At 33.7% G+C, this 27,513-nt stretch overlaps 2 protein-coding genes across 10 annotated transcripts in view; one reads left to right on the forward strand and one right to left on the reverse strand.

Moving 5' to 3' along the window:
• The window catches only part of IL7 (interleukin 7), a 45,549-nt gene extending 40,447 nt beyond the window's left edge, over positions 1-5,102 (forward strand). Inside the window, exons 4-5 of the mRNA XM_072804151.1 lie at positions 270-401; positions 4,237-5,102. Coding sequence (XP_072660252.1) covers positions 270-401; positions 4,237-4,356 — 252 coding nt within the window. The 3' untranslated portion in view covers positions 4,357-5,102. The remainder of the gene's footprint in view (positions 1-269; positions 402-4,236) is intronic.
• Positions 1-27,513, reverse strand: part of ZC2HC1A (zinc finger C2HC-type containing 1A) — a 113,633-nt gene that overhangs the window by 47,603 nt on the left and 38,517 nt on the right. For 4 of the 9 annotated variants that reach the window (XR_012020007.1, XR_012020008.1, XR_012020009.1 and 1 more), the window contains exons 9-13: positions 19,555-20,714; positions 17,316-17,698; positions 15,853-15,920; positions 11,912-12,015; positions 3,268-3,294 (exon numbers count right to left, since the gene is read on the reverse strand). Coding sequence is in view for 2 of the 9 variants with exons in the window: in XM_072804149.1 (XP_072660250.1) it covers positions 20,549-20,714 (166 nt within the window). In the remaining 7 variants the exon portion in view is untranslated. Of the gene's footprint in view, positions 1-3,261; positions 3,295-11,911; positions 12,016-15,454; positions 15,921-17,315; positions 17,699-18,130; positions 20,715-27,513 lie in introns of those variants that run through there. The other 5 variants (XR_012020013.1, XR_012020012.1, XR_012020011.1 and 2 more) reach the window with 5 other exon arrangements.

Here is a 27,513-nt window from a genome sequence, read left to right on the forward strand (position 1 = left end):
CCATAAGTGGTAAGATCATAAATTTATAAAGGAGTTTTCACAAAGTCAAATAACCATTAAGCCAAAATCTAGGCATTTCAGACTGTCACTTAGGAGCTAAACAGTTTTAGTATAGTTACTTGTCAGTCATGTGATTAACTGGAACAGAATCTGGGGTGGAGGTGGTGCATTATTTGGCAATACAGTGCTGGCTTTAGGCTCCTTATGAAAGTTTATTATTTTAAATATTTTATTTGAACCACAACCCTTCTGATTTTTTTCTGTAATAGGAAGGTATGTTTTTATATCGTGCTGCTCACAAGTTGAAGCAATTTGTTAAAGTGAATAACAGTGAGGATTTCAATCTCCACTTATCAAGAGTTTCACAGGGCACATTACAATTGTTGAACTGTACTCCCAAGGTAAGTTGTTTACTTTGAACAAAAAAATAAACTAGTTCTGTGATAGGATACTATAATTCTTTGATGATCATATCTATTATCATAGAATTCTTAGTGCTTATTATTACCTAAAGTTGAAATACATTTACTCAACTCTAGAAGAGGAAAGTCTCAGCTTGGAAAGTACTTATTCTTAGCTAGGCCAAACAGTTTATGGAAGTGGAGTAAAAATAAATGAGTGCATGCTTCATTGCTATAACTTTCAAGGAGGCTAATGTGATAATTTGAGTGGGGAATGGTAAATTTTTACCTCTAAAACTTATTAATAATTTTAATCCATGTATGTACACATTTATAAGAACTCACAGCCAATAAAACAGATAATCAGATGTATTTAACGAATATTTTTACACGTTAAAACTGGGCATATATGTATGTCCAATAATTTTTTTTGCTTCAGTAATTTTGATAAGTATAAGGTTAATTTTTCCCTACTCGTCTGCTTACCACTACACCCCTCTTCAGAAATTTTACCAGCTGCCACACAAAACCTAAAGTTTTCTTATGATTTTTCTAAAAGAAATTTTTAACATTTTCATGATAGGAAAAGGGTCATGTGTGTTTCTATATTTTAATACCAGGAGTTGCTCACAGGCAATAAAATGGTAAGGTTATCTTTGAGCCTTCTTGACAGTGATGAAGTAAAGATGATAGAAGGTGAATCACTTCATTTTATTATTATATTATCTACTTGATGGAAGCCAGTCTCCTCTTGCTGTCCTGGATTTACCAAGCTTATTTCCAATTTTGTCCCCTACTTATGTTAGTCCTTAATATGGAATTTCTACTGTTCTCTTTTCTATAAATCTGCAAGGGATTCATCAATCACTAAATTCTATACCTGGAACCAATTTTACCATACATGTTAACTAACTTGGATTTAAGTAAAAACTTGAAATAAAAAAATAACAAAAAAATTAACATTTTAAATTGTTTAAAAAAAAACCCTGAAAACTAACCTGCCTTGCTTTTTCCTTTTCCCTGATATTCTATTTCTAAATGAAATTAGTCTTCTTCCATACTAACAAGAAATAGATTCTCAAACAAATTTGATGAACTTGACAGTAATATAAAAATTACCAGTGACATTAATGAAAGGAGCAATAAAGGATTAATATTCAATATTATAAATGTGACTTAGATTTTAAGAAAGGAATAAAACTACCTTCCCTTGGTGACCTCCAACCCACTAAAAATTTGTTAAGCGTGATTGTGCAATTTTCTTCCTTCATTGTCTTTTTTATTCAACTTAATTCCTTTATGTTTCCCTTTGAATTTTTTTCCTTTTTTATGGTTCATTTTGAAAATATTATAATGTTAATAAAAGGCATATACTCCTTAGATTGGATCCCTTTAAGCTACACTTTTTTAAGCCACTGCTTTATAATTTTTATTTTTATTTTTTTTTCTTTTTGGGGAGGGTGGTGGGGGAGAAAATCTTAAGCAGGCTTTTTTATGTCTAGTGCCTGAGTCCTCTGCAGGGCTCCACCTCATGACCCTGAGATCATGACCTGAGCTGAAATTAAAAGTTGGATGCTTAACCGACTGAGCCATCTGGGTGCCCCTTAAAGCCACTACTTTAAAATAAAAGAAGCTTGGGAAAAATATCAGAGCACCATTTTTTTTTTAATAAAGCAACAAAATTAAAACATCAATAAGTAATAGACAAAAGAAATGAGCAAACTACTTTGATAGGAGAATGTAAACTGGAAAACAAGTATATGAAGAAAATAGCCTTCCTGGTTAGTTACTAAAGAAATATAAATTAAAATGAGGACCCATTTTAAACCTAATTTACTGGTACAGAGTATACACAACATATATTATATAGCATAATAGTATATGGACATTCTGTACTTGTATATTTATAAACTATTAGAAATTCTTACCCAAAATTATATAGCAGTATAGAAAATAGGAATGAAAAAGAACACTTGATTAAATCTGATTAAACATTAAAATGATGTAAATATTAACTAGAATGGGCCATGGAAAAATGAACACACCTGATTCTTGACCATGATGGGTTATTTCCATTATTTCACATTTCCGTTATTATTATAGTGTTATTCCACCCAAAGATATATGGGAGCATGGAAATCCCTTATTTCTCTTTAGAGAAGCAGGGTGAGTTTGGCATACTATGGGACTCAGGAAATCTTAGGGATTCCTGAAGATTGGAAATGAATATGTGAGTAATATAAAAATATTGAGGGCTTATGGCTAAGAAAATCTGGAAACAAAGTTTAGAAAAGGGAGATAACATCTGTGTTCTCAAGATTACAGAGGTAAAAGCATGGTTCTTTGAATCTTTTTAATGAATGTTCATTCAGTCCTGGTGTCCTAGGAAACGTCATGAAATAATTTTCATTTCTATGTATTTTTTTCATTTCTATGTATTTTAAAACCACTTAGTCATATGAACTTCACTTTGTCCCTTTATAACAATTTATTTTATTTATTTTTAGAGGAGGGGGAGGGGCAGAGAGAATTTTAAGCAGGTGCCACCCACAGTGGAAGCCAAGGCCGGCCTAGGTCTCATGACCCTGAGATCATGATCTGAGCCAAGATCAAGAGTCAGTCACTTAACCAACTGAGCCACCCTGGTGTCCCTTCAATTTGTACATTTTAAAGATGTCCTGGGACCCTCAAAAAAATGAATCTGAGAAATAATTCAGATTTTTCTTTGAAATCTGTTTAATCTTTTAAATGTATTATTTAAAGGCTATGTGTTAGTGTTACTAACTGTATAACTAAAAGAGATCCCTGATTTGTGACTTAACGAATAATAGGACAGATGAGCTCAAATCACAGGTATTATACTTACATGACCATGGCAGATTGGTTCCCTCATCTGTGAAAGGAGACAAAATCATCAATTTCATAGTTATTAAGTAAATAAAATGAAATAATGTGTGTAAAGCATGGAACACAATACCTGACCTAGAAAACACCCAATAATTGGTTGCTATATAAATGATTAACTACCCTACCCTTTATTAATCTCACTTCCCAGGGGCTCACTGGAATGTAATCAAGTGTATGCAGAACTACTCCCTTATATGTCTATTCCATGTGAAGTATTTATTTCTCCACTTTTTGTAGGTTGGAAAGGTAGTCCTTTTTAAGATTCTCATCAGGGACTGAAAACTAGTTTTGAGGCAGACACCTTCCATACTCTAGTGAAGACCAAATTGTTGGGGTGGACCTTAGGGCACAAACTCAATCAGGTAGATTATTAATCATCTTTGCCAAAATATTCTGAATATTTTCAGTGTTAACTATTTCTTCCACAAAACATTTTTTTTTCTATATGAAACAACTCAATTGGGTATTCTACAAATATCTTTTCCATGTTGCTTTTTTTAATTTAAATTAAATTAGTCAACATATAGTACATCCTTAGTTTCAGATGTAGAGTTCAATAATTCATCAGTTGTGTACAACCCCCAGTGCTCATCACATCACGTGCCCTCTTTAATGCCCATCACCCACTCACCCCATTCTCCCTCCCCTCAACAGCATGTCCAATATTGTAGTGATGAAAATAGCAGCCACCCGATATAGCTCTTTAATCCTAAATCTTAAACCACAACAATCCTGAATTTCCTACACATCATTTACCACAAGTATAGTTAGAAATCATAGTTTAAAATATATCATACAAGATTTTCCCTTCTCATTACACCAAACCAACCTTCAGCATAACCTAACACGGTGGAAATTAAAGACTGAGCATTTTAAAATGTGTATTTTTTAAATGTGAGTTTAAAACTTTTTAAATATATTTTTCTAGGAAGACAATAAATCTTTAAAGGAACAGAGAAAACAGAAGAGCTTGTGTTCCCTAGGGATACTACTACAAAAGATAAAAACTTGTTGGAACAAAATTTTGAGGGGCTCTAAAGAACATTGAAAAATATGGAGTGGCAATATAAAGACATATGAACTTTAACTGTATCCACCAAGAATCTATCTGCTCATACAATTTTTTGGGTTAGAATACCCTAGAAGTTACAGAATGCATCCTGGTAAAAGTGGATTAGAGCAATTGAGACATTCATACCGTAGTACTAGAAGATGGATGTAAACAGTGGAAACCAAATGCTGCAATCGACAAACCTTCAAATGTTTTTGGACATATATCAATCAGTATTAATTCTGTGATTTTTGTAAGACCATCAATGTAAGGTATTAGTCGCAATAATACTTTTTAAACCTGTTTTAAAACTTGAGAAGAAGACACATAAAACCTGTGAAGTATATAAAAGTGGCAGGAATTAAAAATTAATATTGTTTTATTATCAAAATAATTTTATGCACCAGCACACTACAATGAGTGGAAATCGTCCTCTTCTGTGCTGAAAATGTTTCAGAGCTACCAGTTAGATGTAGGTAATGCCAATGAGAGTTAAGAGTTACATATCTTAAAGAAACAGCAGTATGAAGGAGTCCAAGATACTTAAGAGAGATAGTAGGACATGTAATTAAACATGAATGCATAACACAGTGCCTTCATTAATGGTACAGCAAATGTTTTAAGATGACCATAAAGAATGATTTCACAAAATAGAAAGTCACCTGTTCTAAGGATGCTAAACCGTAATACTGAGTTACTTTTGTCATTTATGTGTAATAAAACTTGTCCAAATGAGTTTGCAATTTGGGAAGTATATTTTTAATAGAATAATATATGTTGACCTTTTAATTAATGGAATGTATATTTAATTTTGACATTATATCTGTATTATATAAAAATATTTTCATACAGTATTACAAACAAATTGCTTACTTTGGATAACATTTCTCCTTTGATAATAAATGACCTATATAATAAGGCTGTCAGATTCATTTAATGAATTTTTAAGAGTTTTTAAGATTTTTAATACTGCATTACTCTTTGATCTCTGTCATTGAATCTTTGACTTTTAATACCATTTACTCAGAATGTACGAGACTAGGACCCTAAAACTATGTAAGAACAGGAACATTACTTCTATGTTCAATTTTAATCTTTTAAAATAAACTTTTGTATATGCCAGATCCTGCTTAGAAAGGTCAACAGCCTTCACTTACTTATAAAGGGAAATTAAAACCCTGGTCTAGACAGGTCAGAGTTCTCCACAGCCACCAGTTTGCACAACTCACATCCTTCCTGCTTTTGTACACCGTCATCAGCACCTGGTTAGGTGCTGACTGGCTTTATTTGAGCTTCAGATGATGCTCAGGTGCCATCCTCACTGTGTGGTGGTAAAATCTTCTTCCTCTCTGTTCATGTTTGTGTGTTTCCCTCTCTCACTCTCCCTAATGCCTTAGCCTTTCACCCTCACTTTACACCTAATGCCTCTGTGTAGAATGAGACAGACTGTTGCCCAGAATTCACTGACTGCTCCATTGATAGGGCTTTGAATCAAATATGTTTTCTGTTTGGTTTTCATTATTAACTCCAGAAAAGGGAGCTGACAAACACTTTTAGGAGCAGATGATTTTTTATCCAGTTCTTTCTTCAGATGGACTTTTCTAAGCAAGCTTTGCTTCCTTCTACCATAATACATGGTCAACTGTGTAGTAGACCTCCATCCTGATGAACTGCTACTGTTGGTAAACTACCAGCTATAGAGAGAATTCTAAGTTTCTAAAGGTAAATTCTTAAAACTGTCCTTGAAAGTGTGTCTTTGAAGGCTGTCTTAAAACATCCCTAACAAGTGTTGAAAAAAATTCTGAAATTGTAGTAAAATAAGGAACAATATTTTAAAATGCTTGCTAAAAGCTATTAAAATTTTCTTCCTTGATTTTCATTTGTTTACAGATTTAAATTTTAGAGAAAATTAACACTCAAAACAATATTCAGCATACACTATGTGTCAAATGCTTAGGAAAAAAAAATGCCCACACGCTTAGGTTGTGCTTGCTTTCTTTATTTCATACCCACTAGCAAGGTAAGTAGAGACAGGCAGCCTAATTAATAATGAACTTGGATATTTTTTTTTATTATTTCTACTCCCCAATTAAATACTTGTTTTATCTCAATGAACATTTTCTTTCAAAAATATGTAGATGCTTTAAATCAGCATTTTCTAAAGTTTGTCCCAAGACCCTAATCCTCTTCAGTGCTACAAATAAAAAAGATGATGATGATGACAAAGAAGATGAAGAAGAGGAGGAGGAAGAGAAATCAAAAACGCAAAAAGCAAGGATTCGGAGTTTGGGGGTCAGATAAATTTTCTCTTGAAGATTCGTGATTTATACAAGTATATTAAAGGCTGCGTAAACTCATACAGCTTTTTTCTTTTTAAGTTTAACAGTAACATATCATTTCCAGAATTTGACTAGAGAACACTACTTTTATGTAAAAACCATTACCTAAATGCACCTTGGAAAATACTGCATTATACAAAAGGACTCAGTTAAAAGTCTTTTAAAATAGGCTTTCAAGGAATCTGTTGAAGGAAATACTCCTTTCAGGAATAAGACATTTCTATTAAAACTAGAAAAGTTTCTTTTCCTTAGGCCATACTTTCATTGACAGCCAGCTTACAAAGGACATTTAATTAAATCTACTGTAAATATTTCTTCAGAAACATACATCCTCTACTATAAGTCAGATAGTCTTTATGGTTACTCTGTCCATGCAATCTTCATGTCCTTAGTTATTATGCTCTTATTGCTTATAAAATTCTTCCAAATTTTTTCCAGATCCTGCCCAAACTTCAAGGGGCATCTCTTTTCTTTCTTTAATTGCTATGGCTTCCATGATAGTTCTAGATAATGTTAATATTTCTTCCTTTAGTTGCTTAGCACTTAATTCCCTTTACCATGCATTATATCTGATCAGATTCACCTTAATATTTCGTCTTAAATACAACTATTATTTACATAATTTGTTTTCTACTCGTGTTCTCGCCTCAAAGAGTATATGATCTTTTATGTTCCCTTCAGCTCCTAATGGGAAAAGTCAGGCATATTGTGGCTAATAAGTAAAGACAAATGGAATTAAACCAGTGTATTAATAAAATTTATTTAATTATCAAAAATACATTAGAATAATAATAGAATCTGTGGAAATATGAGAAAATGTAAGTACATTTATAATTACCAATTTCAACAGTTTTTAATGTCTCAATATCAAAATATATCTAGTATGCAACTAGATTCATGAATATTTTAGTATTGCAGAAAGATGCAAAATGGTTTGGGAGTAACTTGGGGTTTATTTTCACTTGTTTTGTTTTACAACCTCTGTATACAAAATAGTAAGAAAGAAGTGCATTTTTTTCTGTGTAAGACAAACCTTCTAAGTGGGAGAGAGGTTAAATACATCTTAAGATCTTATTCTCAAAGTGAGTCAATTTTTTTTTTTTTAAGTAGGCTCCATGCACAACATGGAGCTTGAACTCACAACCCTAAGCTCAAGACCTGAGCTGAGATCAAGAGTTGGACACCCAACCAGCTGAGCCATCTAGGTGCCCCATCAAAGTGAATCTTGTTTTCTATCTATATTTTACATGATGAAAATTAAGACAAGTGATAACATTTACAGTTTAGGACTTGCTGCTCTTGATTGCTGATTTCTGAAAAGAAAAGGCCTAGTCTAAGGGTCCCATCCTTTCTGAAGACTTTCCACACATTCCAGGTAGTGTTGATGATTCCTTCATTTGTGCCTCCGCTGCTAAGCTCAACAAATAACTCAGTAACCTACCAGGTGCCACCATGTGAGAGACAGACATGTGTTTGCCAGTTTCTGCCTTTGATGCTTATCACAAATTTTTTAAAGGATTTATTTATGAGAGAGAAAGAGAGAGGGAGAAAACAGTGGGGAGGGGTAAAGGGAGAGAGAAACTAAACAGACTCCAGGCTGAACTCAAAGCCTGTTGTGGGGCTCAATCCCATGACCCTGAGATCACAATGTGAGCCAAAACAGAGAGCCTGATGCTCAACCCACCACACCACCCAGGCGCCTGATGCTTAGCACAAATTTATTTTTGAAATAATCTGATTCAAATGGGAATATTTATTTTAAAAAATAATTGTATACGGACTCTTATGGAAATGGTTCAAAGACTATCACAAATAAAAGGACCTTGGTTTGCAGAACAATCAGGTAAAGTAAAGCTTTCTAGGAGAATCAGAAAGATCTTCCAGAAAAGTACAAAATAACAGTTCTCTACCCTATCATCTCCTTGCCCATCATTCCCAATGGAAAGGAAATCTTTAGCTGTGAAAAATCTTCAATGTGTAGACAAATACATCTTTGTACTTAAAGTGTTACTTTCATTATGGGTAAGTCAGACACCAGGGCTGGGACATACATCTTCACAGGCAGTGGGTTTAAAGACGCTCCAGGATTTGAATACATACCATTTCATGGGAAGATGCAACACAGATACAGATAATTAATTCACTCAACAAATATTTATTAAGTATCCATCTCGAATGTGCCAGTTCTGGTCTGAGGGGTCCCACAAAGTCCCTGCCTTCAGGGAACATATATCCCAAAAGAGGAGAGAGTCAACAAGTGAAGAAAACTATTACAGAAAATAAGTTCTATGGAAAAGAAAAAAACAAAAACAAGATAGATTGACTGATGGAGAGAAGTGGTATTTTAGGTTAGATGATCAAAGAAGACCCCTTTGAAGACATTTGGAAATATTTTATTGGTCGCAAAAATCTCAACATATATTACTGGCAATATGAGTTTCATTGAAGTATTGAAGTGTTTTGTGAAAGATCAAAACAATATCTTAGCTATAGGACCTATAATACTGTCACAGAAATAAATAATGAAAATATCAAATGGTTGACTTTGAAGTAGTGTGTTGATCTTATGTAGTGATGTACAAGCTCTACTTACATATTTTGAAGTGATTTCAGTATATAGAAGACTTGCAAAGATAGTACAGTGTTCCTGTATACCCTTTACCAAATTTCCTCTAAGGCTAACAGCTTACATAACCATGGCACATTTATCCAAATTAAAAAATCAGCATTCTTTGTTGTGGGAGGTGGGTGTGCTATGCATTGTCCAATGTTTGGCAGCATCCCTGGTATCTACCCACTGTATGCCAGTACCATCACCCCCCAAGTACTGACAATCAAAAATGTCTGTAGACATTGCTAAAGCTTCTCAGGGAAAACACTGGAACCAATGTTCTAGAAGTTTTATAATTTTACATTTTACAGTTTAGGTTCATGACTCAATTTGGGTTATTTTTAATATAAGGTGTGTATCACAGTTCACTTTTTTTCATATAGACATCCAGTTGTTCTAGTGCCATTTGTTAAAAAGACTATAGGCAGTTGGCTTTTGAACATGGGGGTTAGGAGTGTGGTCAAAATCTACATATAACTTTTGGTTCCTCAAGAACTTAACTACCAATATAGCCTACTGTTACCCAAAAGCCTTACCAATAACAGTCAATTAACACATATTTTGTATGTTATATGTATTATATCCTGTAATCTAATAAAGTGAGAGAAAATAAAATGTTAAGAAAATCATATGGAAAATACATTTACAGTATTTATTTTAAAAATCCATGTGTAAGTGGACACATGCAATTCAAACCTGTGTTGTTCACAGATCACTGTATTTTGTCACTTGAAGTGTCTTTGTACTTCTGTAAAATTCAGTTTATCATATTTGTCTGAATCTATGGATGCTATATTCTGTTCCAATGATATCTGTCTATCCTTTCTCCAAATACTAGATTGATTTGATTACCATAGCTTTTATAATATCCAGAAAATGGATAGAATAAATTTTCAGAATTTTTTCCATAATTGTTTTGGCTATTGTAGTTCTTTTCCCTTTCCATACACATTTTAGAATCAGACTGTCACAAAAAGCTTGCTGAAATTTTGATTCAGATTGGACTGAATCTGTAGATTAAATTGGGTAGATCTGACATCTTCACTGTATTTATTCTTTGAATTAATAAACACTGCATTATTTATTTTATTTAGATCTTTTGAGTTCTTTCATCAGTGTTTTAGTTTTCACTATATATTTTGTTAGATTTATGTATATCTGTGTGTGTGTGCATGCCCACATGCTACTATAATTGGTAAAGTTCGAATTCCTATTGTTCACTGATAGTACATACAAGAGACTTATATTTTTATATATTTTCCTTGTATCCTATGACCTTCCTAAAACTAGTTTTTATCGGCTCTAGTTTTTTTTATATACATATATAGATCCTTGAGATTTTCTACAGTCATGTCATCTGCAAACAGAGGTCATGTCTTCCATGAATGTAGAACTTAAAATCTCATTTTTTAAAATTCTTAATTTATTTTCAGCATAGCCCCACTAAGAGAACTTTTTTTTAAAGATTTTATTTACTTATTCATGAAAGACACAGAGAAATTGAGAGAGAGAGAGAGAGAGAGAGAGAGAGAGAGAGGCAGAGACATAGGCAGAGGGAGAAGTAAGCTCCACACAGGAGCCTGATGTGGGACTCAATACCGGGACTCCAGGATCACGCCCTGGGCCAAAGGCAGGCACGCTAAGCCGCTGAACCACCCAGGCATCCCTAGCAGAGATTTTCTGTCAAGCTTTACTTTCTGAGGTTTATATTATGAAAAAACAAAACAAAACAAAACAAAACAGGTATAATGAGTTAGCCTTTTAAAACTATCCAATGCTCCATCTTCACAAATTTTTGGCTGCATATTTCACAGGGGTTTATCTTTTCACAGCCATTGAGAATCTGTTCTAAATTAATACTAAGAGGGATCCCTGGGTGGCACAGCGGTTTGGCGCCTGCCTTTGGCCCAGGGCACGATCCTGGAGACCCGGGATCGAATCCCACGTCGGGCTCCCAGTGCATGGAGCCTGCTTCTCCCTCTGCCTGTGTCTCTGCCTCTCTCTCTGTGTGTGACTACCATAAAAAATTAATTAATTAATTAATACTAAGAGTTATTGATACATTTCTACATAAAACATTTTCACATAAAACATTTCACATTTCTACATAAAACATTTCAATTCAGGTGCTCTGTGTCAGGAATTTGAACCACAATCTTAAATGAATTTGCCCAAAATGAGTCTGAAAAAAGAGTTGTGAGGTTTACTTAAGCTGGATACTGACAAGCTAAATGAATGGGACGGTAAAAAAAGATACATAGCAGTGAATGAAGAACATAGACAATAGAGAATGGACAGATGAGCTCTGAGAAGAATAAAGCCTGGCAGGTAGACCAATTAATTCTTGGAGCTGCCTCAGCACCTAATAACCTTCCAGTTTTAAACTTACATGCATCTTATGTTAAACACTCTTTCTCAAGGTAACTTAGAAGGATCTCTGTCCCTTATATTTGAAGGTTCTATTCAGATTATTTGACATTGATGAATAAGGAAATAAGAATGAGAAACAGGTTTATGAATATTAGGTACTAAATTTAGAAAGAATTAATCACTTTTACCTAAGTAAGACAAAGTAATTGTCAATAAAATAATAGGGTTTTACCTCTAATGAATGGAAGATTAGGGAACTGGATGGCAGTCTTGAGAAATGAGGATACTTCTTTTGTCGTACTCAGGTGGGGTTGAAAAGTCTTGGTTTGTTTCAGTCTAAATTGCACATAATCAAATATCAATCTATACTGTAGAGTGTGACAGTTTTCTGAGAGCTGAGTGTTAAAAGTATTTAATTTGATCAACACACACACAGACACCTTAGGATGAAATGGGCAACAGCTATTTCCTCTTCTTTTATTCTACATAATTTAGGGGCCAAAGAACATATATATGAATTATATGTTTACGCCAGATCATGTCATTCCCGGATTCCTATCTTAATGAGTAAACCAAAACCATTTTAGCAGCCTCTAGATCATACACAATAATGCTGCTGCGTTACCTGACTTAATTTTCTAATCTCTTCCTTGTTCACAACATTCCAGAGGTACTGGGCTCCCACCTCAGAGCTTTTGCACTTTTTATACATAAAAAGTGCATAAATACTTCTGCATAAATACTCTTTCCTCTCTTTTCCACCAACATGCTTCAACCATATTGAATATTATTCTTAGCACAAAACACTGAACGTTAGGGTGAATAATCCAATAAATAATGCAATAAACAAAAGAGTAAAGCAATAATGCCTCACTCCTCTTTCAGGTCTGTGCTCAAATACCACTTTCTCAATGAAATCAACCCTAAGCTACCCTATTTAAAATTTCAATCTACTTCTACTCTCCCTCCTGTCTCTAACCACCTCTTTCCCAGTTTATTTTTCTCCATAGCACTTGTCACATTCTAATAATAAATAGTTTTACTATCTACTGTATTTTCAATATTCCTCCACTAGAATGTGAAATTCAAAGGGACAGGGATTTTCGACTGCTTCATTCACTGCATGTAGAACAGTGCCTGGCACATCATAAGGATTAAAATATTTGATGAACATGTAAAATACACATATATCCAAAATTATCAATACTACTAAATAATTTATGCCATTTATTGACAATCTGTTAAGTGCCAAACATTATATATTTCTGATAATCCTCAAATTAGCCCTGCCTGATAGGTGTAATTATATTCACAGCATATTCCTTAAAATTCAGTTTGTGATTATATAACAACATAATTGGGATAAAGAAAAGTATCTTGACTCAACACACTGAAGATTCCCTCCTGTAGAATACAATTTTAAGCACTTTTCCCCATTCCCACAGACATTATAAAAGGGAAGTATGAGGTCATGTCAAATTTTATCATTGAAAACTTTTTAACTACAAATAACAAATCCCAGTCCAGTTAGTTTAAGCAAAAAGGTATCTATTAAAAGCTGTTGGAATTCACAGAATCTCTAGGAGAGCTAGATAACCAAGGTTGGTGGCTCTGTAGCCAGAAACAATGGCCAACTTAGAATGCAGACTATTCCAGGGGAGGAAAGTCAGCCAAAGTGATACCACAGGGGACCAGTCACATCTTAACCCTGCCACTCCTCCCTTTGAAGCTCGCTGTCTCTCCAGCAAACTTCACCATCCTCACTAGAAAACAGATACTGCTTCTCTGGCTGCTTCTTCACAATGCTTGTTTCAGAATCCAGGTCTGTTCAGACCTCAGGTGATATGTCTACTCCCTAGCTGCAAGACTAAACTCTGGCTATGATCTTCTTGAGGCAGTAGGATTCAAAACCAAGAACTTACCAAACAGAAGAGAATTTCTAAAAGATGCTAGCTACAAATGTAATAAATGTTCATTATAGACAGTAATAAAATTTAGGTTTAAAATAGATCAAAAGAATTTCTCACTACTAGGTATGACTTGGACAGTTTTTAATTTCTAGCATTGTTCAATGTTTTCTAGTTAAACTATAGTTAAATATTTAAAGCATTGAAATAATGCCCCTCCTCTTCATATAAGTTTTCTGGTAAGGCATCAGTGAGAAATAACCTTTCTACTGATACAAGAGGGATAACTATACCAGTGTTCACTAAGGGAAGACCATGTGAATACAGTGCCTCACCGAGGATAAAGAGCTGGTCTAGCATACATGCTGCCCATTCAAATGGAATTTTGATTTTATTTGTAGTGAGACATATTAAAAAACAAACCTATTCTTTTAAAATTTCAAATTAATAGTTAATAGTATGTTTCCAAAGAGAATCACCCTTGAGGAATTAGAGTTTAAAATTTAAAAATTCCAAATGTTTCCTGTGGGGTTCTTAGAGGAGTTTTCCCCAGGAGTGGCAGTTTGGAAATATTAGCAAAAAATGTTAAAACTTACTGGTTCTAAAACTATTTTTCTTAAGTAAAAGAACTACAAGACACTAAAAAGATAACATTAAACACTTTTTAAAGTTTAAAAGCATAATAGGTAAATATGTGAAAATAGATGTAAATATTTCAGATATATGCATATATATCCCCCTAGCTCAACAATAAAATAGTCTTAAATATTTAGACCAGCTTAGTTTTTATTTTATGTTTATGAACTAAAAACATAAACATTCTCATTGAATACCATGGACTCTTCAAATCATGTACGTAATAAACAACTAGAAAAGGGTGGAGGGACTGTATTATAATGTCCTTTGCATGAAATTTGGGGAAATAATCTCATCAAAATATACCTAGAGTTAACAGATACTTTTAGCAACCAAGGTATTATAAAAACTAGTTTAACTTGATCACAAGGGCTACCATCTATATTTGTGAATGCTAGAGTAACGGAGGATGAGGTAGTGATTTTAAACAAACTACTATCACATGCAAGCGATTCTGAAAACATAACCCTGTTTTTTAAAGATTATTATATATTCATTTAAAAATCGACAGTATAAAAATATAAAGGAAACACAACATCAAAAATTCTTCCTAGAAATAAGTACAATATATTGAGGAATATATTTCAAGCCTTTATCTGTGCAGTTCCTTACATAGGCACTATTTTAGACTTGTTGTCTTACTGTTAAAACACCGGAATTTTATTAGATTTTATTTATTAATTTATTAATTGTTATACAATTAAAAATTATTTGAAAGTGCTTTTATTATTAACTTACTAAATGACTCAATTTTTGTGGTTTCAATTGGCCTTTTGTTTTGAGTATGGTCGACACACAATGTTACATTAGTTTTAGGCGTACAACATGGTGACTCAACTTCTCTATCCATTATGCTATGTTCCACCGCAAGTGTAGCTACTGTCTGTCACCGTGCAACACAATACCACTGACTCCATTCCATATGCTGTACCTTTCATTTCTGTGACTTACTTATTCCATAACTAGAGGCCTACATCGCCCACTCCTTACCCATTCTGACCATCCCTCCGGTCCCCTCTCCTCTGGCAACTCAGTTTGTTCTCTGTTTATAGGTTGGGAAAATGGTTTAATTTTTATCACAGCAAATAATAGTACTATTAAACATGGCCTGCACAAATATTTTTCTGTACTTCAGACTTCTTCCTCATGAAATAGTATATATCTTGGAAATAAAAGTACTAGGTTATGAGGCAGGAATATTTTGAAGGCTTTTAAAATAAATTTCATCAATGTTTCAAAAAGTATTAACAAATTTTATTTCAATCATTAGTGGATAAGGGCATTAATCCTAATGCACCATGGCAGTTTTCAGTTCTATTATAATTTAAGATTGTTGATTTGATGAATGAAAATCAGCATTTTATTGTTAAGTACACTCATCACTACTCAGAACTACTGGCAATCTCCAACCTTACTGGTGCAAATACAAAATAGGCATAGAAACAGGGATTTGAGCAGAGAAAAAAGGACAATGAAAGTGGAGAGTTATGTGAGGTAGGATGAACAGTTCTGGAATTAGTCATTTTTACTCAGCATCATTTTTCGTCGGTCCTCAGGACAGTCCCAAGTAGTTCACATTTTACATTCCCATGGACCTCACTGCACACACATCCTTTCCACTGCCACTTGCCTTTTCCCGAGTAATAGCGGGGGAAGTGCACCTCTTGCTCATATTTATACCAGGCTTCCTCCTAAGTACTGGGAAGGAAAAAAGCAGGAAATGATCAGCTCTATAACTGGTGGTGGTAAGAAAGAAGCTTAATCTTCAACATTTCTGCAGTGTTTTGTTGGTCCTTTCTAATAAAATTCTATTAAAATGAATCCTCCCTTTGTCCTAATTGTCTGTTTATATATCGGCTTCTCCAAGTAAGTTATAACAACTTTATAGTAAAGACTTAATCCTATCTTATTTACTGCTTTTGGTCCCTAGCATATCAGAGAATGAAGAACATGTGAATTTTTCTTTACTGTCTAAAGTATAAAGTTTTAAAGTATAAAGTTTTAGGTTTATGCAACTCATATTAGTTGGTCTCATCACTCACTTAGCCTTATTTAAGTAGATGTCACTCTCAATCTTTCCATTTGCAATGACAGAGATACAGCCACACAATATAATGATCAGCAATATATAAGTCAGAGAAAGACAAATACCGTAATATTTCACTCATACTTGGAATTTAAGAAATAGAACAAGCAAAGGGAGAAGAGAGAGAGAGAAACAGAGAAATCAAAATACAGACCCTAATTATAAAGAACTGATGTTTACCAGAGGGGAGGGGTAGGGAGGTGGGAGGATGGGTGAAACAAGTGATGGGGATGAGGAGGGCACTTGTCCTGATGAGCACCGTGTGTTGTATGAAAAGTGTTGAATCACTATATTGCACACCTGAAACTAATATAACATTGTATGTTAACTAACTGGAATTAAAAACTTTTTAAAAAACAAAAAATAAGTAGATGTCACTCTCCTATATTAGATATTGTTAAGTTAGATCAAATGATTGAAAAAATTTATCTTAAAAGATGATGATAACTCTTGTATAACTAAGATGAAACATTAAACTAATAGTACAAGGAGTACCTGGTTATATTTGAGTAATATGTTTGAGATGCACAAATTTGTTAACAAAATATTGTGAGGAGTAAATACTAAACATCTCTATTAATTATTATCACCCTGGTACCCAGAATGAGCTAGACTAGGGTTCTTAAAACTCAACAAATGAATTATTAAAATCACAACAAAATAAGAACTATTTTTTATAAATTTGTGTAATGTCATGATATATATATATGGAGATATATATATATTATATGTATATAATATATATATATTACAGAGAGGCCTTTAAAATAAGAATTGGAAGCTGGTAATATTATCTAAAAGCACCCTCTAGTGGCGAAAAAGCAATTCACATATAAGACGAGCAAAATTATAAATAAGTATCCTGACAGTAATAATTAACTGAAACATTTCTTTTTATTTTTTTGACTGAAACATTTCTAAATGAAAAGAAGTGTGGTTATCATTAACTTTGTTTTAACAATTTTCCACTGCTCTATTCAATAACATAGTCAGTTGTAAAAGTTAACCTTAGTACTAAAAATATATCCATCGGGGTTCCCTAGGTGGCTCAGCGGTTTAGCGCCTGCCTTTGGCCCAGGGCGGGATCCTGGAGTCCCGGGATCGAGTCCCGCGTCGGGATCCCGGCATGGAGCCTGCTTCTCCCTCCTCCTGTGTCTCTGCCTCTCTCTCTCTCTCTATGTCTATAATAAATAAATGAGTAAATCTTAAAAAAAAAAAAAAGAAAGAAAGAAAGATAACTACTTATCAACCCCCTTTAAAAAAAATAAAAAATAAAAATAAATAAAAATATGTCCATCATAGAAAATACATATACCTGCAATGCAAAAAAAGACTCAAGACTTCTGCTGACTCTCTGTTGCTGTGTACCTCTTCTATTATTTTTAATTCCCTGAGTACAAATCAAACATGTCTAATTTGATATTTCTACTAGCGACAACTGTTTAAAATTTTAAATATGATAGTTTAAATCACTAAGTATTGATCATAAACCAATAGTTTTTGCCATTAAACTACATATTATTAGAAATATCCACAATGTTTCATGTTTTCAACTGCTATATTTTACTGGCCAAAGAAAATTTTTCTTAGAAATCTTGAAATGAAATATATTTGTAATATTTAGATGTCATAAAACACTTCAATAAAATAATTGCAATTTCTTTAAAATCTGATGGCACAAAAAAAATTGCCAATGAAAAGCACTATCTCATTTTTAAAAATCTGTATTTTGGCTTTGAACATTTTTTTCTTATTTCAGTGTGCTCTTATCTTTCTACCTATGTCTGGCTAAAAGCTAAGACATCAATAAAGACCACCTGAATTTTTTTTGCTTCATGTCTTTATTGAATAGGTTCAAAAATGAAGACAGTATTTGTAATAAAAAAAAAAGAGTGAACAAGAGACAACAGCAACCATAATAATCTTACTTCTCAAGCTAGTGACTTTCAGAATAATATATAAGCAATTTTTACATTTTTAATTTAAGCTTAACAATCATTTCTTTATTCTACCACACTGGCAAATACTTGTAAAAATAAATAAAAATAAATGATGCATAGATCTAGGAAAATTTCTTATAAACTGAACTATTGCACAACAAATCAATGTGAGAATAATATATGTAGGTAACAAAAACGCATTTAAAAACACTGTCACAACATATTTCATAATTCCTAAGTGTACTTCACCTATTTACTGTTTATAATAATCTCTGGGTTCTAGAATTGGATGATTTTTTACCAACTCATTTTCCATGTAGTACATTATAACATTTACTGGCTACTGCAAAATTCTGTGAAAAACAAACATGTGCCATTTTGTTTAAGTTCATTTATCTATCCCTTCTTTGGGCTAAATTACCTGGTCTTAAAAAAAAAAAAAAAAAAAACTTGGAAAAAGAAAAATAGTGCTCAGTTCCAGGGAAAACAAAGTTTAAAGTTCTTCATATGATTTGTTAACAGAACAAAATAACATATATTATTGAAATGTAAATCTAATATGTACACTATTCTCCTAAATTAATTACAGCTTATTGTAGTTAATGGACTTTTTAGGTCAATATGACTGAATAAAGACAACCAGATTTAAAATTAATGAAAAGTCAGGAAAAAAACTATAAGGTAAATAAAACAACAATTCCCATTACTTCAAAGTTCATATCCCCTGCCTGAATGGAAAACAACAACAACAACAACAAAAAAACACGAAAAACAAAACCAAAAAACAAACAAAAAACCTAAGGAATACAATTATAAAGTATAAGCATAAATAAATTTCAGAGAAAATTAAAAGCCACAAATTTCTGCATTAACCCTTATATTTGCTCACAGTCATAAAAGAGAAGCTAGAAATGACCTATAAAAGATTTGCTTGTATCTTTATAAGATCAAAGCTCTTTTCTTTCTACTCCACAGAAACCACTAAGGAGTTACTGAACATGGCTGCACAGACAATCAAAGTATCTACTACTAAATACTGTCACATTGATAGTGATAATGATTAAAAGCTGTAGGTTAGCCAAAGTCAAAGTACAATTAAATTTTTGTGAATGTTTAGTTACATAAGTTAGCTGTGCATTAAAGCAGTGCATTTTCAGTGTTTTTTTTTACTGTGATGTGAAGGTGTTTTAGTATTAAACACTAAAAATAAAATATAAGAAAGAAAAATTAGTCTCTTAAACAGCTCATCACTACATCTAACTATACTTCAGGGAAATTAAAATTAAAAAATTAAAATACTTCTTACCTGCATGCCTTGTAGTAATGATTAATTATCCAAATTATTTATTAGGGTGAGGTGGTTTGTTTTAAAATCCATCAAAATAATTTCTTCTAATTTTAGACACAGAAATAAACATGTAGAATTTTTTAAGGAATTTCATGCCTCTTAAATATTATGCCTCTTATTTTCAAACTTTGCAAAAAGTAAATTAAAATGCCTCAGACATAAGTTTATAAAAAAGGAAAAAGTGAAATATGGAGACACAATTAGAATATACATTCAACTAACACACTGAGGTAAAAAAATCAGTTATAACTGGAATAAGATATATTTATATTTTTTAATCTTGTGTCTCTGAAAAGGAAATTACATAATTACATTTTAAAGAATGAGTAAAGATCTCTAAATTATAAAATTAATGATATATCAATTAAAAAACAACATAGTATAGGGGTTTTATTCTCTTTTCAATTATTTATAAAATTAATTGTTGAAGAGCTCTTCAGGAAAATGACCTCACATAACTAATTGTAACTGAATGTACTGTTCCAAGTACATTCCAAAATTCCAAGCATCCCACCCTATAATACTATATGAAAATAAGCACCGATAATATAAATGTTTGTTCTGATTTTTTGCTCAAATTTTTTGATCATCCTAAAGCTTGAAGGGCTGAGCACTAGCATTTGATTTTGTGAAGGTATGCTTAATGTGCTTTAACAACAACAGAAAAGTAATACCTAAGTTAATGATTCCACTTGAAATTATTTTCTGACAGATGAGTGAATATTTCCTTGAGTGGCACAGTTTGGGCTATCAGGTATTAATTATATACAGTATATGTACACATATATATATATACACATACACATTACACAGCCAAAGAATTATGCTCCAAAAATTGCCGAAAAAAGTATTTTGAATAATTTTAGCATAAAATCATTAAAGGAAGTGCTCTAGCTGTGCAAGCAGCAACAGTCATAAAATTCCAGACTTAGCTTTTTCTTTTGGACTCTGTTCACAGAATCATTCTTCGAATGCCACATTCACAGCAATACTTTGCCCATTCTACAGGGTATTTAGTCCCACACTCATGGCAGAATTTTGGTAAGTGTCCTGTTGAATTTCCTTCCGTGCCTTTAATGTTTCCGCCATTAAGTGAAGATATATAGTCTCCATCTGGCCTGAAGGAGTACAGGAAGAAAAGTGGAAACACAAAGTTCTTGTCAATAGTTTTCATACCCTTAGAAAACAGGACATAATATTAAGTATACATAAAAGCTTGCTTAATCTCAATTTTAAGATTTTTCTAGTTCAGATTAAAAAAATCCCTTTTAGTTAATAATTAAATTCTAAATGTTTTCTTTGGCATTGTATTTGTCCCGATTATGAGAATTTTTCACGAGTAAATGCCACCACACTTTCCATCTGCCCAATGTACTAGGCATATACCACAACGGGCATAGAATGGAAATTTATAACAATGTTCCTTCTGCAAAACCATCTCTAAAGAGAAAACTGGAACCTCACCCTCAGGAAAGATGGAGGTCTTTCCTCCAAATATACACTGCAATAATTATGTACATATATTAAAATATATACTATAAAACTATATATACATAATTTTTCTTAATGTGTCCTATTTTCACTGTATCCATGGAGTCATTTCACTCTAAGTCACATCACTATCCTCAGGTTGAGTCTTATTAGGTCCTTTGCTCTAATTTAGTTATACTTACAACACACTCAAATTCTCTTGTCCTTCAATGCTGTACTACAACCCACATGGCTCTAGACACTCTCACTGCCACCCTAAACTGTGTCCTCCGCTTTGCTTTGTTTTCCACCTGACATGCAGTATATGTCATTTCTGTTACGTCTTGTCTTCTCCATAAGACTGTGAGCTCCCTGAGTGTGAGATTTTTATGTTTTGTTACTCCTCTACATCTGGGATCAAGAGAAGTACTTAACATAAACTTAACTCTCAGTAAATATGTTTTTAATGAATAAGCGAATGAATGACCAATATATGAAGAAGATAAAACAAAATATTTGATCCTTTTAAAACGATAAACTCTTAAGATTTATCAACAAAAAAATAAACAATATTCAGAATAAAGGAGGGATATAATATAGATATAGCAGATAGAAAATTATAAGAACAATTCTATGCTACTAATTAGAAACCTAAATAAAATTAAAAACATCCTAGAAAGATATCTTATGAAAACTGATTTCAAACAAAATATATTAAACAGTCATAATTATTAAAGCAAGTGAATCAGTAATTGACATACTACTACTCTTCCTTATCATGTGGGCACATGCAGGCGTGCATACACACATACACACAGTGGACTCATGACAGTTTTACATGGTAAGTTCTATTAAACTTTTCCAGCAGAGGGAGGTGAAAAACAACATTCTGTAATTTCTTTTCAAAGGTCTGTAAAACCCTGATATTCAGGCCATTAAGAGAATATAAAATTAGAATCAATTTTGCCTATTAACTTGGAAATATATGTAAATATTTCTGAGCATTTTAGCAAACAAAATCTACAAACATATGCAATTCAAAATGCTTTAGATCTATTCCAGAAAATAAGACTGATTTAACATTAGGAAGTCTATTAATATAATTTTTCACATAAACAGATTAAAGGATCTAAAAATATTGTTTTTATATATGGTAGTCAATAAGATTCACCACTTATTTTTGATTTTAAAAAAGACACTTAGAAAATCAGGAATAGAAAGGAATGTCATTGACAAAATGTATTTAACAGAATCCTGTATCAGCCTTCATATTTATTTTTTTGGTAAAGATTTTATTTATTTGTTCATGAGAGACACAGAAAGAGAGGCAGAGACATAGGCAGAGGGAGAAGCAGGCTCCTCACAGGGAGCTTGATGTGGGATTCAATTCCAGGACACTGGGATCATGACCTGAGCCGACAGCAGACCCTCAACCACTGAGCCACACTGGCGTCCCAAAGATTTCACTTATTTATTCACGAGAGACACAGAAAGAAAGAGAGAGGTAGAGACACAGGCAGAGGGAGAAGCAGGCTTCCTGCAAGGAGCCTGATGTGGTACTTGATCCTGGATCCTGGGATCACACCCTGAGCTGAAGGCAGACGCTCAACCACTGAGCCACCCAGGCGTCCCTAAGCCTTCATATTTAATGCTGACATTTAAGGAGCATTTTCTTTAAAAGCAGAAATGCCAGAAGAATGTCAGCTATAATCATTTCTATTTTAATATATAATATAGCATAAGGAGAACTCTATCTCCGTTTCTGTGGACACATCTGACATTGGTATAACTTCCTAGCTTTCTTTAATGAAAACCTTTAAAAAGGTGGAATGCCAGCTGTGTTCCCAGGCAACAGTGCTTATATGCAACCCACTGAAATTAGACATCCCCGAGGACAACCTGAAAGCTATGATTATGGGGCTGTTACAAGAGAAACTGGTTCCCTTTGGGGACACAGAATTTCCAATTAAATTGATCATACACCCACCTATTAAGATCTTGTTCTCTCACACCTAAGCTGTCACTTGGACAGCCAAAGAAAATCAGCTCCAGGACTGGGGCAAGGGCTCCCAAGAAAAACACCTGACATTGCCTTCTGTCATTCCCTCTTTCCTGTAAATAACCCCAAATGTCATATATTAGCGTAGGATCACCTCTACCTGAGCCTAAGACAAGCTCTTGATGGACATTTCAAGAGTCCTGACTTAGAGGAAGCGGCATGAGGAGAGGGGAAGGGAAAGTTGAGTCTCTAAAGCCCCACTTAGTGCAAGTGCAAGAAATCACTTTCTCTCTCCCACAATGACATTAAAACCCAAGTCTTTAAGTAAGGAAGATTGATGAAAACCTCAAATATAAGTGTGGCATCATCAGGGCTACTTTACCAATGTGACCTCTAGTTTCTTTTATTGACTTACCTGTGGAAGTTTCCCTATCTTTTCTAAGAGCTAAGCTATACATTCAAAAGGATATTTGTTCCATTTTGTGAGCATTTCTAGGTCTTTTGGGTGGAAGGGTCATCTAGAAAATGTAGTCTATCACATTTCCAGAAAAAGAAATCTGTGAGATTCTTCATCTGTTATGTCTCTAATTATTCCATCTGGGTAGGGTAGTAAGTCAAGTGAACAAGGTTCAGAGGCTTTCTTTTTTTTTTTTTTGTTGGTTCAGGGGCTTTCTATTACACATCAACCATTTAAAAAGAAAGAAAGAAAGGAAAACAAAAAAATTCAAACACATTTTTAATGTGATTTTTGCACCTGCCTATTGTCTCTTCTTTTGTCTACCTCTTTAGAATGAGATGATCTTTTTATTCAAGTATATGTATTTATTAAGTTTTCCATTTTATAAGAGACTGTAAATCCTACATTCAGAATGGGTTCAAAACCCGTAACTCCACACATATACAACAACATACTACAACCAGCTTCAGGACTCCAAGAACATTAAGCTCTCTTCTTTAATATTTACAATGTATCAAAACCTCAAGTGAGGGCGCCTGAGTGGCTCAGTTGGCTTAGGTCATGATCCCAGGAGTCCTGGGATCAAGCCTCATGTTGTCAGGCTCCCTGCTCAGCAGGAAGTCTGTTTCTTTCTCTCCCTTAGCCTCTCTTTCCAGCTTGTGTTCTCACTCTCTCTAAATAAATAAATAAATTTTTAAAATCTTAAAAAAAAATCTCAAGTGAAACAGTCTAGTTGCAAAGGTAGCAATTCACTTAATTCCTTTATGGTTCTCATCCCTTGTTATGTATAGGTATCACTGTTAAAACTTTAAAAATCCAAACCAAAGAAATCAAAACCTCTGGGAGGAACGTGGGCATGTTCATTTTTAGAAAGTTCCACAGGTGCTTCTTTCTGAAGAGTAATCTCCAAGATTGACAGATAGTATCTTAGATACTTGAAAATCTATCCCTGGATTTCTGTATATGCTATATATGCTATATACATATGTATATGTATATGCTATATATTTATAACAAAAGCAGACAACATATATACTTATATTTAATACATATATATCACAACAATTTTCTATGAATTGTAGGATATCATGTAATAGGCCTGCATTGAGGGCATCTTAAGAAAGCATCTTATGAAATTCATTGTCATATTTATAGTAGATATTTTAATTAAGAAGTTATCCATTGGATGGGGATGGTAAATTAGAGGAAAGTGGTCAAAAGGGACAAACTTCCAGTTAGGAGATAAATAGGTAGGAGGGATGTGATGTATACAACCTACCTACAGCTAACACTGCTGTATGATAGATAGAGAAGTTGTTAGTATGAGAAGATGGATGTTAATCAAACTTGCTATGGTAATCATTTCACAATATATATAAATCAAACCATCCTGCTGTATGCCTTAAACTTAAACAGTGATGTATGAAATTATTTTTGAATAAAACAGGAGGAAAAAAGTTATTAAATTATCCAGTGACTCTTCAAACTCTCATTCTTAGTAGATGACATAATACTCTGTGGAAAACCCAAAAGACTCCACTCCAAAATTGCTGAACTCATAAGGAGTTCAGCAAAGTGGTAGGATATAAAATCAATGCACAGAAATCAGTTGTATTTCTATATGCTAACAATGAGACAGGAGAAAGAGAAATGATGGAATCGATCCCATTTACAATTGCACCAAAATCTACGAATAAACATAATCAGAGAGGCAAAGGATCTGTACTCGGAAAACTATAGAACACTCATGAAACAAAGGGAACAAAACACAAGAAATGGGAAAATGTTCCATGCTTATGGATTGAAAGGACAAATATTGTTAAAATAATCTATGCCACCTAGAGCAATCTATCCATTCAATGCAATCTCTATCAAAATATCACTGACTTTCTTCATAGAGTTGGAACAAATAATCCTAAGATTTGTATGGAACCAGAAAAGGCCCCAAACAGCCAGACGAATATTGAAAAAGAAAACCAAAGCTGAGGACATCACAATTCCGGACTTCAAGCTGATGATTACAAAGCTGTAATCATCAAGACAGTATAGTTCTGGCACAAAAAGAGACACATAGATCAATGGAACAAAATAAAGAACCCAGAAATGGACCCTGAACTTCACGGTCAACTAATCTTAGACAAGGCAGGAAAGAACATTCAATGGAAAAAAGTCTCTTCAATAAATAGTGTTGGGAAAATTGGACAGCCACATGCAGAAGAATGAAACTGAACCATTATCTCACACCATACACAAAAATAGATTCAAGATGGATTTAAGATCTAAATGTGAGACAGGAATCTATCAAAATTCTAGAGCAGAAGAGAGGCAGCCACATCTGTGACATAGGCGATAGGAACTTCTTGCAAGACACATTTCCAAAGGCAAGGTAAAGAAAGGCAAAAATGAACTATTGGGACTTCATCAAGATGAAAAGCTTTTGGGGATTCCAGGGTGGCTCAGCAGTTTAGTGCCGTCTTCATGCCGAGGGCGTGATCCTGGAGTCCCAGGATCGGGTCCCACGTCAGGCTCCCTGCATGGAGCCTGCTTCTCCCCCTGCCTATGTCTCTGCCTCTCTCTCTCTGTCTCTCATGAATAAATGAATAAAATCTTAAAAAAAAAAAAATGAAAAGCTTTTGCACAGAAAAGGAAACAGTCTACAAAACCAAAAGACAATCGAAAGGGAGAATATATCTGCAAATGTCTTATCAGATAAAGGGTTAGTATCCAAAATCTACAGAGAACTTATCAAGCTCAACACCCAAAGAATCTAGTCAAGAAATGGGGAGAAGACATGAACAGACATTTCTCCAAAGACATATAAATGGCCAACAGACACATGAAAAAATGCTCCACATCAGTCAGCATCAGGGAAATACAAAGCAAAACCACAATGAGTTACCACCTCATACCAGTCAGAACAAGTCAGGAAACCGACAGATGTTGGCGCAGATGGAGAGAAAGGGTGGAACCCTCTCACACTGTTGGTGAGAATGCAAGCAGGTATAGTCACTCTGGGAAACAGTATCGAGGTCCCTTAAAAAGTTAAAAATAGAGCTACCCTATGACCCAGCAATTGTACTACTTGGTATTTACTCCAAAGATACAAATGTAGTGATCCAAAGGGGCACCTGTACCTCAATGTTTATAGCAGCAATATCCACAATAGCTAAACTATGTCAAGAGCTCAGAGGTCCACTGACAGACGAATGAATAAAGATGTGGTATCTTCTTTTATATATACATGTATATATAAAATGGAATATTATTGATCCACTAAAAAAATAAATCTTGCTATTTGCAATGAAGTGGATGAAACTAGAGGGTATTAAGCTAAGCAAAATAGCAAAATAAGTCCAGCAGAGAAAGACAATTATCATATGATCTCACTCATGTGGAATTTAAGAAGCAAAACAGAGGATTATAGGGGAAGGGAGGGAAAAATAAAACAAGATGAAATGAGAGAGAGAGAGACAAACCATAAGAGACCTTAATCATAAAAAAAAAAAAAAAAAAAAAAAAAAAAAAAAAAAAAAAAAAAAAAAGAGACCTTAATCATAGGAAACAAACAGGGTTGCTGGAGGGGAGAGGGTAGGTGCATGAGGTAACTGATTGATGGACATTAAGGAGGAGATGTGATGTAATGAGCACTAGGTATTATATAAGACTGATGAGTCTCTGAACTCTACCTCTGAAACTAGTTATTATGGTACATGTTAATTAATTAAAAGTAAATTAAAGGAAATTAAAAAAATAATAATAGGGGCCCCTGGGTGGCTCAGTCAGTTTAGTATCTGCCTTCAGCTCAGGTCATGATCCCAGGGTCCCTGGGTTGGGTCCCTCCCCAACTCTTTGCTCAGTGGGGAGCCTGCTTCTCCCTCTCCCTCTGCCTACAACTCTGCCTATTTGTGCGTGCTTTCTCTGTCAAATAAATAAATAAAATCTTTAAAAAATAATAATAATAAATTATTCAGTAGCTCTATGAGAATTCATA

Source organism: Canis lupus, chromosome 28, assembly GCF_048164855.1.
Source record: "Canis lupus baileyi chromosome 28, mCanLup2.hap1, whole genome shotgun sequence".
Taxonomy (NCBI): Eukaryota; Metazoa; Chordata; class Mammalia; order Carnivora; family Canidae; genus Canis; species Canis lupus.